Source organism: Eleginops maclovinus, chromosome 1, assembly GCF_036324505.1.
Source record: "Eleginops maclovinus isolate JMC-PN-2008 ecotype Puerto Natales chromosome 1, JC_Emac_rtc_rv5, whole genome shotgun sequence".
In the NCBI taxonomy this organism is placed as follows: Eukaryota; Metazoa; Chordata; class Actinopteri; order Perciformes; family Eleginopidae; genus Eleginops; species Eleginops maclovinus.
The window spans coordinates 2,699,938-2,717,172 of NC_086349.1; the positions used below are offsets into that span (position 1 = coordinate 2,699,938).

Below are 17,235 nucleotides of genomic sequence, written 5' to 3' on the forward strand. Positions count from 1 at the left end.
TAAACACAAAATCTGCACTGTTAAAACCAGTGAGCAGGGATCCTGGGCCTTTTGTGCCTCCACAGCCGGGGCTTCTCAAAGCGGGGCATAAAATGTTTTCATTCATCTGGGAGAGATGCAGACACTTCCTCAACACCACTCGTTGTCCTTTTGTAGTAGTTTGTTATTTTTTTTAGTCCAGACCACATATTTCTGGCGTTGGAGCCCTTGTAGTTCGACTCCAACCTTTTTCCCTGTATTGTCTTTTCGCACTGCTAATAGCTCTCCGGAGTGCATACCTGGAATTCCTGTACCATCAAATCACCCCGCCTGTGCGCGATGGCCCGTGCTTTAAGTCTAGCTGGGCCCCTCGCCGTTTATCCAGGCTTCTCATTTGGAATGTCCGTACAGTAATCCGCGGCACGACGTCATCGATGAAATTTGCCGATGTAGCAAATGACCGCGTCAGTGTGTGTGTTTATATCGTCCCTCCTCAACAGGCCCTTTTCTAGGATTTTGGGGCCCTAGGCAAAGAAGTTGTTGGGGGCCTTAAAAAAAAAAATTCCGCAATTCTGTGCGTTTTAATCACAAAAGAGGTAAAACATACACTAAAAAGTAGCCTTTATTTTTTTTTTATTTCCTACTGAAACTGCTGCTTGGGGCCCTTGGCCTCAGCAAATGCAGACACAATCCCCTCCAAGTCCAAAGACCTGCGGACGCCCACTCTCAATTGCATATGCCAGTCCAGAGAGCCTCTCTTGGCTCATAGTTGACCTCATGTAATTCTTTATATTTTGCGCTTCAGAGATGAAAAGCCCTCTCCTCCGGAGGCAACCGAGACAGGAAGGGTCAGAAGTAGGCGCAGTGCAATGCTTAAATTGCTGTACCAGGTCCCAACAGCTTCTCACTGTATATGTAGTCCAGCATTTTAAATGGGCACCTGGATACTTCATTCTGGAAAGGTGTGACAGCAGAGTTGATCCCCAAAATGCCAAGTCGTCTGCATCAATATCATGGAGGGTTTGTTCCACTTTCCTGCATCTCTAAAGCAATTTCCCAGTCTTGTTTGGGCCCTCATGATATCAATGCTGAACAGGAAGTCGTACAGGCATACACCCCCTCCAGTCTGGAAATCTGTCTTTAGGCTGGTAAAGGCAGTGTCAACCAAAGGCGGGAAGAAGTCCCTTCTAAAGGCCTCTTCTGGGGTCGATTGGGTTTCATCTGTACCCCTCGTAAAGGAACTGCCTTTTCTTTTTACGTTGCCTTTTCTCAGGCAATTTCCTCTCAATTTCCAGATCTTCTGCAATCTCCATTGCATCCGTTTGGTTGATGCGAGTCCATTTTCCCTGAAATCTTCTAGGAAACCTCTGCCCACTCCCTCGGTTTCTTTTTTTCAGTGTTTGCATTGAAACATCCAGGCTCTGGAGGAGTTTTGCTCATATGGTTAACCTGATACAAAACGTGTACCAGGTTATTGTGCACAGAAGAAAGACCATTTTTTTAAGCCCCACCATGTAAGCTTTTGCTGAGGACATGGTCTCTGAGTCCCCCTTTCTCTGTAGCAATGTCTCCAGTGCTGACAGTCCGTCAGTATTTCAGGTAATGGAAACCGCCTCCTTTCACACTGTCAATTGGGGCCTCCCATCTCGTCCCTGAAATGGCTTAAGGGGTGAGCTGTTTCACATGCTGCTTCAAAATTCCCCAGCGGTGCACAGAGGAACTAAAAAGGGTTTGTACGGGTCGTTGCAGCATACCAAAAAAAAGACATGGACAACACGAAGACTTGGCAGCATCTGACACAACCAGATTTAGTGTGGGGACTGCTGCATGGGATGCATAGCGCCTTGTTGTTCAGCTCTAAAATTCTTGCCTCACACCCTGTTTGTGGCCCATCATTTTGCTGCCATTGTGTATGACTGCCCACGGCAATCGAAATGCTGAGGTTGTGCTTCTCCAACTGGTCAGCAGGATTTTCACTGAGCCCTTTACCAGTTGTGTCTTCAACATGTACAAATCCCAAAAAATGCTCAGCAATAGAAACAGGTGTTTCACAGTTGACAATCCTGAGAACAACAGAAAGTTGTTCCTTGGGCTGAGTCAGGAGTGCAATCCATGATCACGGAGAAGTATTTGCTTTGTGCACTCTTCTTGCAATCTCCTGTGGATTTGGTCTCCGACCAGCTGAATGATTTCGTTCTGAATGACTCCACTCAGGTAATGCACCTTTGTCCTTTGCATTGTATTCGTCTGATGTGTTCATTCATTACCGGATCAAACTGTGCTAGGAGTTCCACTTGAGCCAAAAAAATTTCCCATTGTGGCGATCATACACGGTACTGGTAGTTCCTCTCAAAGCCTGGTTGCGTTCTGCCAGATGGGAAACTATGGCAATCACTCTCCGAATCACGCCTTTCCAGTGTTCAACTTCAAGTTGCATCAACTCCATCGTCTTTGATCAATCAGGGTACTGGTTTCCCAGTCTCCTCTGAAGGTCGTGCCACTTTTTCACATTGTCACAGTGCACCTTTGTGCACTCGTGTTTTTTTAGGCGATGGGAAAGGTTCTTCCATCCACCGTAGCCACAGGTCTTTAAGGCATTGTCACGTCACGCTTCCCGAAAACAGTACAAGAAACAGAACACTCCATCTGTGTGGATGGAATACACCAGCCACGATCGATGTATTTTCTCACCATTTTTCATGGTTCTTTTGTAAACTGTCCTTGGTGAATCTTCGAGGAGGATTGTCTAAAGTTTTGCGGAATTCAATGTCCAGATTTGCACGGGTCCTTTTTTGACTATTTCACAGCGCATACTGCTTGTTAGGCCCACTGGGCCAACATCCTGGGTCATCACTTAATGTGGTGCTTGCAAACCTACAGGTACCCCGTTCTGGATGGTGGGGTGGTCTCTGCCATGTCAATGTCATCTTCCTCTTTGTCCTCCTCATGAAGTGGAGATGGATTGATGGCACTGTTGAAAACATATATTGCAAATTAATTTATAGCACAATTGCCATGTGGAAGTACAGCAACTAGGGAATGGTGATCTACTTGTATAATGCTTTAAAAAGAAGGTCTTTTTTAATACACTTTATACACATGGGTGTTAGGTGATAAGTTGAAATTGTGCGGCTAAATGCACCTTCTGTTAACACTGCTGGAAGTGGTGTGGATGCTTCCAATTGCTCCTCCTCAAGCGTGTGATTGAGGAAACTGCTGAAAAAAAATAATTACAAATTAATTCATGGCACAGTTTCATGTGTGAAGTACGACAACCCAAATGCTTAAGGTATGGTGATCTACTTGTGTAACGCTTATAGCAAATGGTCATTTTAATACACTTTCACAGCACATGCTGCTATAAATTTGGGTCACTATGATAGGTGATAAGTTGAAATTGGCGGCTTAATGCACCTTCTGTTGAACCACTGCTGGGAAGTGGTGTGGACGCCGCAATGTTGTCTTCCACTTGCTCCTCCCCCATAAACATGTGACGAAGACGATGTTGATGGCCCTGGTGCAAAAATAAATAAATACATAAATAAATTCTTTTTAATTTATATTGCACATTTTGCATGCATTGATCTCAACAACTCAGTTATTCATTAACATTAGTGAATGTCCCACAAAATTTGAAATGTCCAGAAGACTCTGTGGGCAAGTGGAATGAATACACACAACTATGACTTGAATTAGAAAAAAGTAAAGTCATTTTGATAACATCAAGTGTGTTGATAGAAGGGGACTAATAATAGGTAGAAAAGAACGTTACCTTCAGTAGCACCAGAGACAACACTTGGTAGAGCGGGATGAAGAAATTTCAGCAATGCCCCTTGGAGAAAGAATAAGTACTGTATGATTAGCTTGGTTATTTTTCAAATGCTTTTGAAATCCTATCATTTTACAGTCTGATAATTTGGGTGAAATAGATATTAAAAGCATTACACACAGTTCCTACTAGGGGGTTTAGTGGCGGTTTCATACGACTACAGGTGAAGCACTGCTTCACCAAAAAAAAGTAAAAAAAATAATAATAATAAAATCGTACAATAATCCCGTTTTCACTGGTTTGAAAACAAAAATACAGTCACAAGACGAGCTGTTTTCCTGAAATCAATTCTGTGAGTGGCAACAGCGCCATCCCCGCACCCGTGGTGTGTCTGTGTGTGTCTGTGTACTGTCTGTGTCCCATAGAAAAAGCTCAAAATATCGGTACAGTTTTTTAAACGGTGGTCCAGTTTTTATTTACAGCTATCATGGAGACCAACAACAACAAACCCGCAGAATAGGTTTAGAAAAGGATTAATTGACACTAAAGTGGCTGTTTTCTTATGTGGCTGATCTGGGGCCGGATGTTAACCGTTAAAATGTAAATAAAGTAAGTAAATCAAACCCCAATTTGGGATTCTAGCAAAATTATTGTAAACTCCCATGTTAATCTCCTATTAAAAGCTAGCTATACAGGAATAACTATTTCACTGGTTGTCTCAAGGCTCTAAAAGACTGAAAACATATGTGAAGTTTATTTAGGATATTAAAAGGAATTAAAACGTTGATCAATTTGGCCAGCTGATAACGTTATGAACTTATAGTGAAGTCAAAGGTAGCAGTTTAAGTTTGGTTAGCCCTGCTAGCATGCCAAAAACCCCGGTTTCCTAGCTAGTCGTCGTTACAACCTCGCTACTCAGCAAAATATGGTAATACCCTGCCTGGCACAATTTTCCATGTTGATTGTGTATATTTTTTCTTACCGGTGTCTTGTTTTCTTTTCTGTCCTCTTCCTTTTCTTCTTTCTTTTTTGGGTGGTTTGCCGGAGAGATAATTTTTTTTTCGCTTTATTTAATTTTTTCACTTTTCCCACTTGCAAATTTGACGCTGTCGCGCTAATGCATGGGAAAGGGGGGCCCCCTCGAGCTGGGGTATTTCGACTACAATGTTCGTTGCGCTTTTCGGACATCGCATGCCTAGGGAGGCGCTGTTGCTGCCCCCGCAGTCGCAGCAGAGCCCTTCATATACAGATGACTGCTTATTATTATGAACTATTTAAAATCGTCATTGCTGTGAATTTCATGACCTGTCTTATTGGTATGCATGTTGTTTGATTCATGTTGCATTTGTATCAGACTTTTCTTTGAATTTTTTAAAAAAAAAAAAAAAAAAAAAAAAAAAAAACTTAACCTGTCGTCTTTGGGGGGCCTCCTCCTACTCGGGGGCCCTAGGCAATTGCTACCATGCCTACCTGAACGCGACGGGGCCTGCTCCTCAAACACACACCACTCCGTGATGCCAAAGCAGTGGCGGAGAGCAGAGTCAGACTGCTCGACCAACGCTGCACTGTCCTTGTCACAGGTCGGTCCCTCTTCAGTCTCTGCCGGTAAACAGGGAGCAGAAGAAGAGATATGTGGTCTGACTTGCCGAAGGGGGGGCGGGGGAGGGCTTTATATCCATGCCGGAAAGGAGTGTAAACATGGTCCAGTGTATTTCCACCGCGCGTGGGGCAGCTGACGTGCTGATAGTATTTCGGCAGGACTTTCTTCATGTTGGCTCTGTTAAAATCCCCGGCCACAATAAATGCGGCCTCTGGCCGAGAAGTCTCTGTCCTGTCGATAATCCCATACAGCTCCTCCAGCGCTGTGTTGTTGTCAGCGTGCGGCGGAACATACACTGCTGTTAGAACAACAGATGTGAACTCCCTCGGCAGATAAAAAGGCCGGCATCCGATCATGATGTGCTCTAGGCTGGGAGAACAGTCCGAAGAAATGATCTCCACATCTGAGCACCAGTTGTTGTTGATCATGAAGCAGACACCTCCTCCCTTGCTCTTCCCTGAGTTTATTGTCCGGTCCTGGCGATGAATGGAGAATCCGTGTGGAGCAATGGCGGCGTCCGGTATCGTGGGGTCGAGCCAAGTCTCCGTGAAAACCAAAACATTACAGGTCTTAATGTCCCGTTGAAATGCCACCCTGCTACGGAGTTCGTCCAGCTTATTATCCAGGGATTGGACATTTGCCAGAAGTAAACTCGGTAGAGGAGGCCTGTTTTCACGTTTCCTCAGCCTGACCAGGACCCCGGCCCGGGAACCTCGTGGTCTCTTCCTCCTGCGCTCCACAGGTAGAGCTCCAGCAGGTAAACACGGAGACTCTCCATTGTTTGCAGGTCGTCGTGGATTATTGCTGTCCACCAGCGACCTGAGGTGTAAAAGTTGTTCTCTATCATATTGGATGATAGGGCTCGCTTGGGCGGTTTGCATGTTGCAAAAAAAGTTAAAAACAACCAACAAAGTAAAACAATAAAAACACTAAAATGTGGAGTTGTTGAGGAGCTCGAGACACGGCAGCCATCCTCGGCGCCATCTTGCTCTACTCTAATATAACTGTACCTTACACTATAACATTACAGTAGCCCTGATTCACTGTTATACATGTGATCATGTACAGAATGTTACTTGAGGTCCATCCTTCTTGCAGCGGTCAGACTTTACAACCAGCATGGCCCCTGTGTACCCCCACACTTGCACTCACACAACTTAAGACTATGACATTACTGTTACACTTATGTGCAATTTGTAGTTTAGTAGAATCTACTTTGAATGCAACTTGTAGAATTGAATAAATTTACTAGTTCTTTTTTACAATTTTAGCACATTAGAGAGATAGTCATGACTCCTCACTAACCCTCTGATAATCTACCACAGTCGTTTGAGTACACTTTCTATTACATCTACTTCTCTCTTCTTATATGTACATCTCTCGCATGTCAATCAAATTTCACTTTGCGCAGGCACACAACATGACGCAGCGATACACTACCTCTCCCCTTCTGTGGGGACATTCCACAAAAGTATGGCCGGATCCCTCTGAAAAGCATAACTTGGGACAATACCATTAAGGAAACAAGTGACTTGGCACACACAACGCTCTCGATACGGAGTTTATGGAAGGTACAGATGACATCTGCGAGCCTCCCAGTGACACATGTCACAAAATCTTCAGCCCACAAATAAAACCAAATTAAGTCATTTTTTGACTCCACTAAATTTGTTATTGAACCTCACAGTTAAGGTGTATGGGAACAAAAACTAATGATTGGCTGGAATGGTACAGGGCAGTACTGTACTGCATATTACACAGTATTTTGAGAACTGTGAAATGATCCTTTCTACATAACGAGTACTTTTTCTTTTGAACTATATTTAGTCATGTTGTACTTTTAGATGAAGTTTATGTTGATGCCAATACTATGTGCTTTGACTTCAGTAATAAGCCTTGTACTTGTAATAGAGTATTTTAAGACCATAGTATTTGTACCTTTACTTAAATAAAGGATATGTGTACTCACTTCCAACACTCCAGATATCCATTCTTAAAATCCAAAGAGTAAATCAACAATGTATCTAGAGAAGTCTCTAAACCCCCAAAAGCAGTCATTTGAAACGATAGATGTTTGTTGAATACCTTCGGGTATACAACCCGGGGCTGGATAGCAGATTAAACATGTTGTTATTCTGACTCGGATGTTTTCCTTTCAAGTGGGAACGAATCACGTAGGAACGTTTAGTGAGCTAAACATAACAGTTAACGTTAACTATTAGCATTTTGAGAATAAACAAAAGTAACCAAACTTTGAGAAAGCTCTCATTGATATTAATTTTAAATGTTTCCTCAATATTTTCACTTCTTTGTTACCTGCAGTGTAGCATAAACGTGTTCAACGAGTTGTTTTTCTTTCAAAGCCCCCGCCATTTTCCTAAAAAAGCTCCCCGTATCTGCCGCTTCATAAACTTCTTCTTCTTCTTCTTTTTCTTCACAGCTCTTGGATGACTTACTGCCACCCACTGGTCGGGAGGGAGGGGAACAAACAAGGTAGAGATAAACAAACAGAAAACTAATAAAATAATATTAACTCCAAAATGATGTCCTTTTACCTTGGTGTTTATTCATAGCATACTTTGGAAAGAGTATCAAACACTTGTCACTTCAGTATTGTTCTCAGCCCTTATAGAGGCTACGTGATATTTTGCTCTTGAATATATGCTATGAAATATATTATCAAGTAGGGGTACCTCAACCTTAAGGGCCTCTTCTAATGAGTACCACTGTGTTTTTTAGTTACCACCTAAGGAGCGGTAAAGACAGTTCAGCAATGTGAGTGTGATGAGGTTAATTATAGATTTCTGACTTGTACGTTTGCAATCTATCATAACGTTTCTATTTCTGATGAGTGTAACAGTTATAATATTATAAAGTGGAAATTGCATACATTAAGACAGAAAAATGTGTCTGTCTTAATGTATTTTCAGTTATTGGGCCTGGTTGATTTATTGGTAGTGTTGATACCACCAGGACCGTTCTCCTTGCCACTGCTTAGTAAAAAGAAAAATGTGAGGAACACAGAGGTAAGAGCTAATCTTAGGGATGATGGAAATCCTTCAGTCCGACTGTCAGAAGGACATGGATGTCGTCAGGACACTGATCCAGAACAGTCAGAGGCTAGCAGTCCAAAACCTTGTCAACACTCATTAGCTTCGTCATTAATGTGATTGAGATACAAAATAGAATTTAGAGAATAGCTATTAAAAAAACTAACTGTGTTGGACAATTTGAGACCACTTCAACTCAGTTATTTTACTGAAGAGATCAAACCACAGATATACAAGATAAAATAAGAATAACTTTTGATCCCAGACCTTTTTGTCGACAGAGAGCTGACAATGAAACACTTGAGATTCTGATGGGTCTTTATTCAATCAATAGGAATGATTAGTTATTAAAAAAATACTTGATAATACAAACAGAAAAAGGATATGGATTAGAGCAACTTAATTTACATTCACACAACACAATAGATCCATAAGCTAGTAAAAATAGAAAGATGTTTCATTTCCTGTTAAGCAGAGGTTAGATGCTAAAACTCTGTATGTACAACATGTATCGACATAAAAAAAAGCATCTATAAAAAAAAAACCACTTTATACAAAGACAAAAGCTCTTTGGTTTAATTCTCCCTCTGTGTGCACATGCATGAATAAGAGTAGCATCAGAACTAAATCAAATGGTGCCCTGATCCTGCACTGAATCCACTTTATGAGATGGTCCTGGTGTTTGCTGGACTTTCTTGGGCACCCTGAAGCCTTCTTCAGAACAATTGAACCTCTGTCCTTTATGAAGACTGAGTTCATTTTCATAGCAAAGAGGGCCTTCGGAATTAATTGCAATTCATCTGATCAGCCTTCATAACATTCTTCATCCTTAAAACGGAGACAGCAGACTTTGTGAAAATTAGTATTTGTGTCATTCTCAAAACCTTTGGCCACGGCTGTAGACAGCTGACAATGACACGTGTTCAATCAATGTGGCACACTCAAGATTCAGATGGGTTAGTCAATCAGAAGGAATGATTAGTTATTAAAAAATTAATTGAGAGGTTGGCACTTTGTTGGACAGCATGTATATTACAAAAAGCTTTTATAAAAAAGGACACGTCCAACAGGACTTTGGTTTAATGTTCCCTCTGTGTCTGTGCCTGAATAGGAGAAGCATCAGAACAAAATCTATTGTTTGCACAGTGCTGTACAACTGTATATTTGTGTATTTCTGGTTCTAACAATAGCATAAGGAAGATGTCTCACCAAGGCATGTGCTCTCAAGGGATTCCTCAGAATCATCATCTCCTCACGCAGATGTTGATTTGCTAGTGATCGCTACCTGTCCACATCACTAATCCACCTTCCCTTAAAAAAGCTGCCTCTCCAAAGAAGCATCATTCAGAATCCATTCATTAAAAGTTCATCACTTTCTTGTCTGGTGAGAAATCTCATTTATGCTGCAGTTCTCCTTCAAAGCTATTGTTTTATTGTCTCATTATGGGATGTCGAGACTCACATATTGGCAGACAAGCTTATCTCAGGATAAGCATGGAAAGAGCCAGGCAGAGAGTTAGAGGAGCTTGCAGGCGCCGGTGGGCCGACTCTTATAGGCAACAGCAATGGTGTGGACTGTTTCTTTGATATTGCAAAGTACATTTAGCCATTTCTTTCTGATCTGGAGATGCAGCAGCTGGCCCCTGCCACAGACCCAGCTGAAAGGGTCAGTTGAAAAAGAGGATGTTTAGAGTTAATGTCCATTCACTCAAAGTAACAGGAAAAAAGAATGGCAGGGAATGATGTGAGAAACTAGTATGGAGGGGTGGAAAACAAGCACTAACCTCTAACAGGGTTTCCCACAGCGCTTTCCTGTTAAGGCGGCCGCCTTAACAACACGGGGTTGCCGCCTTGACTAACGTCACGTCTCCAGAAAAAAAAAAAAAAATTCTATAGATATAGGCCTATAGCGATATTCGCCGTTTTACTCTTTCATGTTTTCTACCTTTCATTCCAAACCGTGACTGACAGTCTATCTTCTCTGCAGAACGCATTTTAAAATAAAAAACAAAAAACAAATAAAAGAAACGTTTTAAAATGTGGGGCTATGCCTCCAAATATGCCTCTGAATCGCGTGATGCGTCCGAACAGCGGCATCTAGTGGTATATGTCATTGTGCTATCATCGTTCGACCAACATCCTTCAAAACCAGCATTTTTCGGAAAGACTACTATTTGGATAGCTGACAACCTGTCGAATCTACTATTTGGATGGCTGACAACCTGTCGGATCGAAAAACTCAGCCCAAAATCGCCGGCTTCTTCATGCGACGTAGCCGGCCGACTTCACCCCCCCCCCGGTCACCACCTTGACTAACACATTTTCTGGGGGAAACCCTGCTCTAATGAAAAGCACAACAACAACAACAACAACTATTAATGCAAACAATGATGTTGGTATGTAACTGAAATGTTGTCTTGAAGAACTTCCACAAACAACGTCACTGATCCCGCTTCCTTCTTCCAGCTTCCTCTGGGCTTCTGAGCATCTGTCAGAAAAGAGAAGTGAAAGTAACTTCAGTACTTTGTGTGTTTAAAATTAAACTTCTTTTTACCACTATTACGCTAAAAGTACTAAAAGGTAATTATACACACATCCAAAACAATCAATATTAAAACAAACCATTTCCAAAAAGTCTATTGAAAGTGATTTATGTTTTGTGACATCTATCCTGCGGATGGGAAGGATTCATCCATCACACACTCAGATAAAGCCACAGAATTTATTTTCAGCAGTCCAGTTATTACACAAACATAGTGGTCAGGTCCTGATACAGGGCAGGAGGAGCCCTACTTGTTTAAGTAACACCAGAACAAACACAGACTTACATTGTCCACTCCGTGCAATTCACCCCATGCTCTGAAAAAAAGCCAGACTGACAACGCTCACACTGTGTATCCGCCCTGCTGGTTCCTTAGAGACACGGACACAGGAGAGATTAGTTACACAGCAGCCAGTAATGACCCTTCATCACATCTGTGTCTTCATTCAGTGTTTTACATGCACACTGCAGGAGAGCAGACCAGTTGATCTCAAGTCATAGTTTTAATATACGAGTCATTTAAGGGTTATCTTTCAGGATGGTTACTGAGGCGTCAAGGGGTCATCATATCCGTGTTTCAGAAACCCTCGTGTGAAAGCAGAAGGACCCGTTAAGAAACTGGGAGAGGTTCCGGTTTACTGCCTGACATGAGCTTCTGCACATCAGGTTCTAGTCCAGTAAAAGTGTGATCTTGTGATGTATTTGATATAATGTTTGTCTGATACATGCTGCTATGTAAAAATCAGATTTAGATTAAGATCAACTTTTATTAACCCCCAAGGGGAAATTTGGTTGTGCACTCTGGTGTTAGTTTACAAACACACAAACAAACACACACACCAAAAATACACACACCTATAGACAGGCACTAATGAAGAGGGGGCAGAGCGAAGGGGCTGCCAACCTGTGTTCCCAGGTTCCCGCCCTTTCTCCCCCCCCCAGGGGGTTCAGTGCAGCAGTGCCCAGGAGGGCAAATGGCACCTCTCCCAAGACTCTCCATATACACCGCGGTCGTGTGGGTCCAGTCAGGACTGGAACTGGGGACCATTTGGGCGCATTCTCCCCGCCACACCCCCACGCCGCCCATCAACCCCTACAAAGCAACCCCCATCACGGCCTCCCGCTGGATATATGAGTAAGACCAGGTTAAGCGCGTCCAGCCGCGCGCATGCGCTGTGAGTTATCATGTAATACTGTCTCAGGCGCGTCTCTCACACTACGTGCGAAGGAGGCACAGGCGCGAGAGACACGGGCCGGCCGCCCTCCCCGGGTTCAACTACGCGTCACCATGTATCACCCCGCTGGGGGGGGTGGGTGTTGGGCCATACTGCTCACACAACGAGCCGTAGCGAACAACCTCCGACCAAGCGTGACTTCGAGCACAACAACGACCCTCGATCACGTCCCAACTATCACGAGCGACGAGCGGGGATATATCTCATCGAGTGATTTAGCGTGAGATGCTGCGCGCAGGTCACAAAGAGCCTTTGCCCGTTTTTTATTTTTCTTATATTTCCATCACATGGGTATGCGAACCATAAGTAGTTTGAAAATCTTGTCAGCGTGTCCTGAGTAAGTTAGAAGAATTACTTAGAGACCTCGTAGGCAATTGCCTCTTTAGACAAATGGTTGGAGTGAAAAAGCCATCTTTTGTGGTTTCAGTTCAGTCATTATCATTGAGAGACAGTTTGTGGAAATACAGTGTAATGATGCATTTAATGGACTTATTCCGATGGAGTTTATATCTTTTATTATTAGTCTATGTTAGATATAACTTTTAACTAACACGTAGAACTCTCTTCACCCTTGCATAACCATTATAGCAGCTTCTTTGTGACTAAATTTACTATAACCCCCCCCACCCCTTCTCCCCTCTCCACATGTGAAGATCCCTGAAGTATTTCCCTCATGTACTGTGCATAGAAGTAGACATATGCATACAGATGTTTATCTGCACATGTGTTTACGTTTGGAACAGTTGGCATCTTGTTGATACATATTTGGGGTAATTATTAAATCTCCACCAGTGTTGCAAATTAGGAATATTTCCATTATCAATACTGATCAAATCCTGAATTTCCCCACAGGGATTAATAAAGTGATGTTAATCTTAATTGGTAACTCCTTTTGTACAAAGTGCCATAACAAAGTGAGAAATGTCCAATAACTGGTTTTATCTAACCAAGATATTCACTGCCATTGTCAAAAAACATTACAAAGACATCACAACAACACATTATAGACATACTGGAGTCACAAGAGGTGCATGTGAAACACTTATTCAGTCCGTTGGGTTCGTTCATATAAGTCCCGCTCTCACAGGGGTGCAAAGTGGGCCTGAAAGTGACGTGCAATCTGTCTGAACAACGGTCCCTGTTCAACACACAAACACACAGTCAGCATCTCTACATCAACACGTGAAGGCAAATTACATCCACAGAAAGAAGATAAGAGTCAGTAACAATCTGTTAATCCCATTTCAGGTCTTTCTTGGACCACTTCAGAGAGGAAAGGCAACTTCAGCGTTGATTCCCAGTTAAATTCACCATTTAAAATGCACTGACTTCTGATGATTAAATACATATATATCCAGAGCTGTGTCTCTGTCCAGTGCCCCAATTCACATTTAACACCAACTGTTTCATTTAGGTGCCCCCAAACATTACTTTTGATGATGGTGTTTTTTTGGACATTGCCTAGTTTGTGTAAGTTTCTCCTGAAACTTACACAATATCCTATTAAACCAAAATATATAAAATAATGAGCATTTTCATTAAAGTCAATGCCTGAGTGAGATGATGGACAGAGATACAACTAACCTTTGCTGCACATGGGACAACATTGCCCAGTGGTTGTAGAATATTCCTTGGAAGACAGCAGAGCCCTGCTGCCAAGAAGGACGCTGTTGAAGAAACAGCAGTGATGAGCCAGTTAGTACTTTGCAATGCATCCTTTCCTTTGAAATGATACCTTTATATTTACAGTCTCTGGTTAATACATGTTAATGCACTGACTCGTTTGAGTTTTGATACTTTTGTCCTTTTACTTTTTATGATACACCAAATACTGTTGTACAAACAACCCTTTGAATCATTTTGGCGAATATTTCTTTAAAAATATTAATAATAGCATCCCAATTTTACAGTGCAGTGAAAGTCATTCCACTCATCAGTGCTATGCTGCTGGTTGGACGACACCAATATGTAATACATAATAATCCTTTTGGTGAATACTTACAGCACACTATTTTCATACAGTGTATTACAACAACAATATTTCACACACCAAGGGTTTCCTGCAGGCTGAAGAACATTAATGTTTTGTAGATATCATTTTGGTGAGTTTGCTTATATTATATTCAAAATATTGAATAACTTTACTAGTATGCAGTATGGTGCGCAGCAGGGACCCATTGTCCTGTGATTAGCAAACTCCGTCTATAAATGAAGTTATTGAATATTTTGTACAATAAAAAAAAAAAAAAAAGTTCTTTTGTCTAAACATCTTGCTGTACTATAAGTACCAGGCAGTGGTGGAAAGTACATTTACTCAAGTATTGGACTTAAGTACGTTTTTTCTTTTTGTACTTCACTTGAGTATTTCCATTTAATGTCACTTTAAACTTCTACTCTACATTTCAGAGGTGAATACTGTACTTTTTCTAAGTATTTTCTAAATATACTCTACTTCTACTTTTAACCACCAGATGTGTGGCATCACAATGTTTGTGATGTTGTGGCAGAGGGTGTGCCTATTGGTCTATAGCTATGGCCGTGCCAACTTGGCGATTGGTCTGATTTAGTGACGTCAATAGCCCACAGAACACAAACGAAGCGCTTGAGGGCAGCATAGACACGTCTTTTCTGCTTTAGAGTTTTACTCGCTACAGGTTTTACTGTTCAGAGGGTTTGAGACTTTACATAAAAGCAACATAACACAGGAAAGGACGGGTTATAACCGGAAAAGCATAATAGGGGACCTTTAAGCGTGCGTGCCTCTCGTTTAGTTCATAAAATCCATTATGCGCCCACTGCTCAGAGGTCCACTTGGGAATGGAACTCTATGTGTATGTGCCTTGTTATAATGTATTGATATAACTGTTCAATAAAGTACAAAAACAACAAAAAACGTTATTATCCGGCCACGGCCGAAAAATCCAGAAGCAACGTTACTACACTATAATCGAATATGTACTGTCACTGCCAGTGATGGGAATTCCGGCTCTTTTTGGTGAGCCGGATCATTTGGCTCGGCTTACCAAGAAGAGCCGAGTCTTTCGGCTGCCAAACGGCTCTTCATTTTACCACATATACCTTTTATAATTCAATCAAATGTAGCCCTGTTTTGACCAATGACTTATATGTGTACACATATATCACTTAATTTATGAAATATATCCTTTGTACTGAAGTATTTAGAAAATGACATTTTTAATATAAATGAATTGCTGTGACCAATCGTTTTCATTGCATTTACAGACCCTTGTAACTCTCTGATACCACCCAATGAATGCACTGACTTGCTTGTAGAACCACTCTATACGAGAGCTATATACGCAAATTCTGCATTCAGCCTTTGTGTTTGCAGAATAAATGCAGCTTATTTTCCTGCTGTCATGATCGTATTAGCGCGACACATACTGACACTCCTCTCCCTATGTTCAGCTACAGCAGGGATTCCCAAAGTTTGGTGCACCCGAGATGAAACATGTAATGTTGGTCTGGTGTGAAAATATTACACAGTGTTGTTTTTTAAGTGGGATTCTTCCATGGGCTACAATAAAAAACAGGAACAATAAACATTTCCTTTGTAATCCTTTTTATTTTAAATCAAAAACTAATCTAAAATGACTCCTCAAAGTACACGATCCCTCAGTTGATAGGCCACAGGTTAAACTGGAACAAGTAAACGGAAAAGAAGCCGTTGCGATCTGAATTTTCGCTCCATAATTTGAACCCTGTAAGATACTCACCGAAGATCACAAACACGGTGAGCCTCATAACGCATGGCTGTTAAAAACTAAAGCAAACATTTAAAATTGAACAATTAGCCTACTAGCACGGCAACTCTGGAAACCCCCATGACTCTTCTTCTTCTTCCTCTTCTTCCTCTTCTTCTTCTTGGCGGTTGGCCAACAACGTTTGGAAGCATTACCGCCACCTACCGATATGGAGTGTGAGTCTGGATTCAAGATTCAAGATTCAAGAAGCTTTATTTATCCCGAGGGAAATTGAGGTGCAACAGTTCAATACAAAGAAGGAAGGAGAAATATACACTCAATATAACTAAACTACTAAATATACACTAATTTACTAAATATAAACTAAAATAACTAAGTATAAACTAAGTATAACTAAATATAAACTAAATGTATCAACAATAAGAGCAGCTTTGTAAATATGAAATAGTGAAATAGTTACAGTAACTACGTAGGTATATATACAACAATACGTATAGTGCAAATGGCAGTACAGTAATAAGATAACTAATAAAACTAAGCTGAATACTAAATACTAAATACTAAATAAAGTGACATGTGAATAAAGTGACATGTGAAAGTGAAAGTAAAGTGAAATGACAGCATTGCGATGAAGTAAAGTGTCACTGAGTCTCCAATGTTTCTCTAACGACCTGAGGTGGATGAGTTAAAGAGTCTGATGGCCACAGGAAGAAAGGACTTCCTGTGGCGTTCTGTGGTACACCGGGGTGGAATGAGTCTATTGCTGAAGGTGCTTCTGTATGAGGTCAGCACCTGGTGGAGAGGGTGAGCGTTGTTGTCCATGATACTACGCAGCTTGCGCAGCATCCCCCTCTCAGACACCACCAGCAAAGAGTCCAGCTGGACCCCCAGGACGGAGCCAGCCTTCCTGACGATCCTGCTGATCTTGTTGGCGTCTGCTGACCTCAACCTGCTTCCCCAGCACGCAACACCAAAGAAGATGGCACTGGCTACCACCGACTGGTAGAACATCTTCAGCATGGTGTTACAGACGTTGAAGGACCGGAGCCTCCGCAGGAAGTAGAGTCGGCTCTGGCCCTTCTTATACACAGCCTCAGTGTTCTTGGCCCAGTCCAGTTTATTGTCCAGGTGAACACCCAGGTATTTGTAGTCCTGAACAATGTCGGCAGTCACCCCCTTGATGGAAATGGGTGTGGGTGTAGATTTCCTCCTGCGGAAATCCACCACCAACTCCTTTGTCTTGGCGGTGTTGAGCTGCAGGTGGTTGAGCTCACACCACTCAACGAAGGAGTCCACGACGCCCCTGTGCTCCTCATCATTTCCCTCGCTGACACA

General features: G+C 42.0%; 1 protein-coding gene across 1 annotated transcript; it reads right to left on the reverse strand.

Annotated features, from left to right (window-relative positions):
• Positions 1–8,698: 8,698 nt before the first annotated feature.
• On the reverse strand, positions 8,699–16,065 carry LOC134872244 (tumor necrosis factor receptor superfamily member 14-like). Its single transcript, XM_063895460.1, is given in 6 exon segments — positions 8,699–10,886; positions 11,227–11,311; positions 13,189–13,263; positions 13,266–13,313; positions 13,760–13,842; positions 15,913–16,065. Coding segments are annotated over 6 exon segments (552 nt in total). The 5' UTR covers positions 15,948–16,065; the 3' UTR covers positions 8,699–10,660.
• Positions 16,066–17,235: the final 1,170 nt, after the last annotated feature.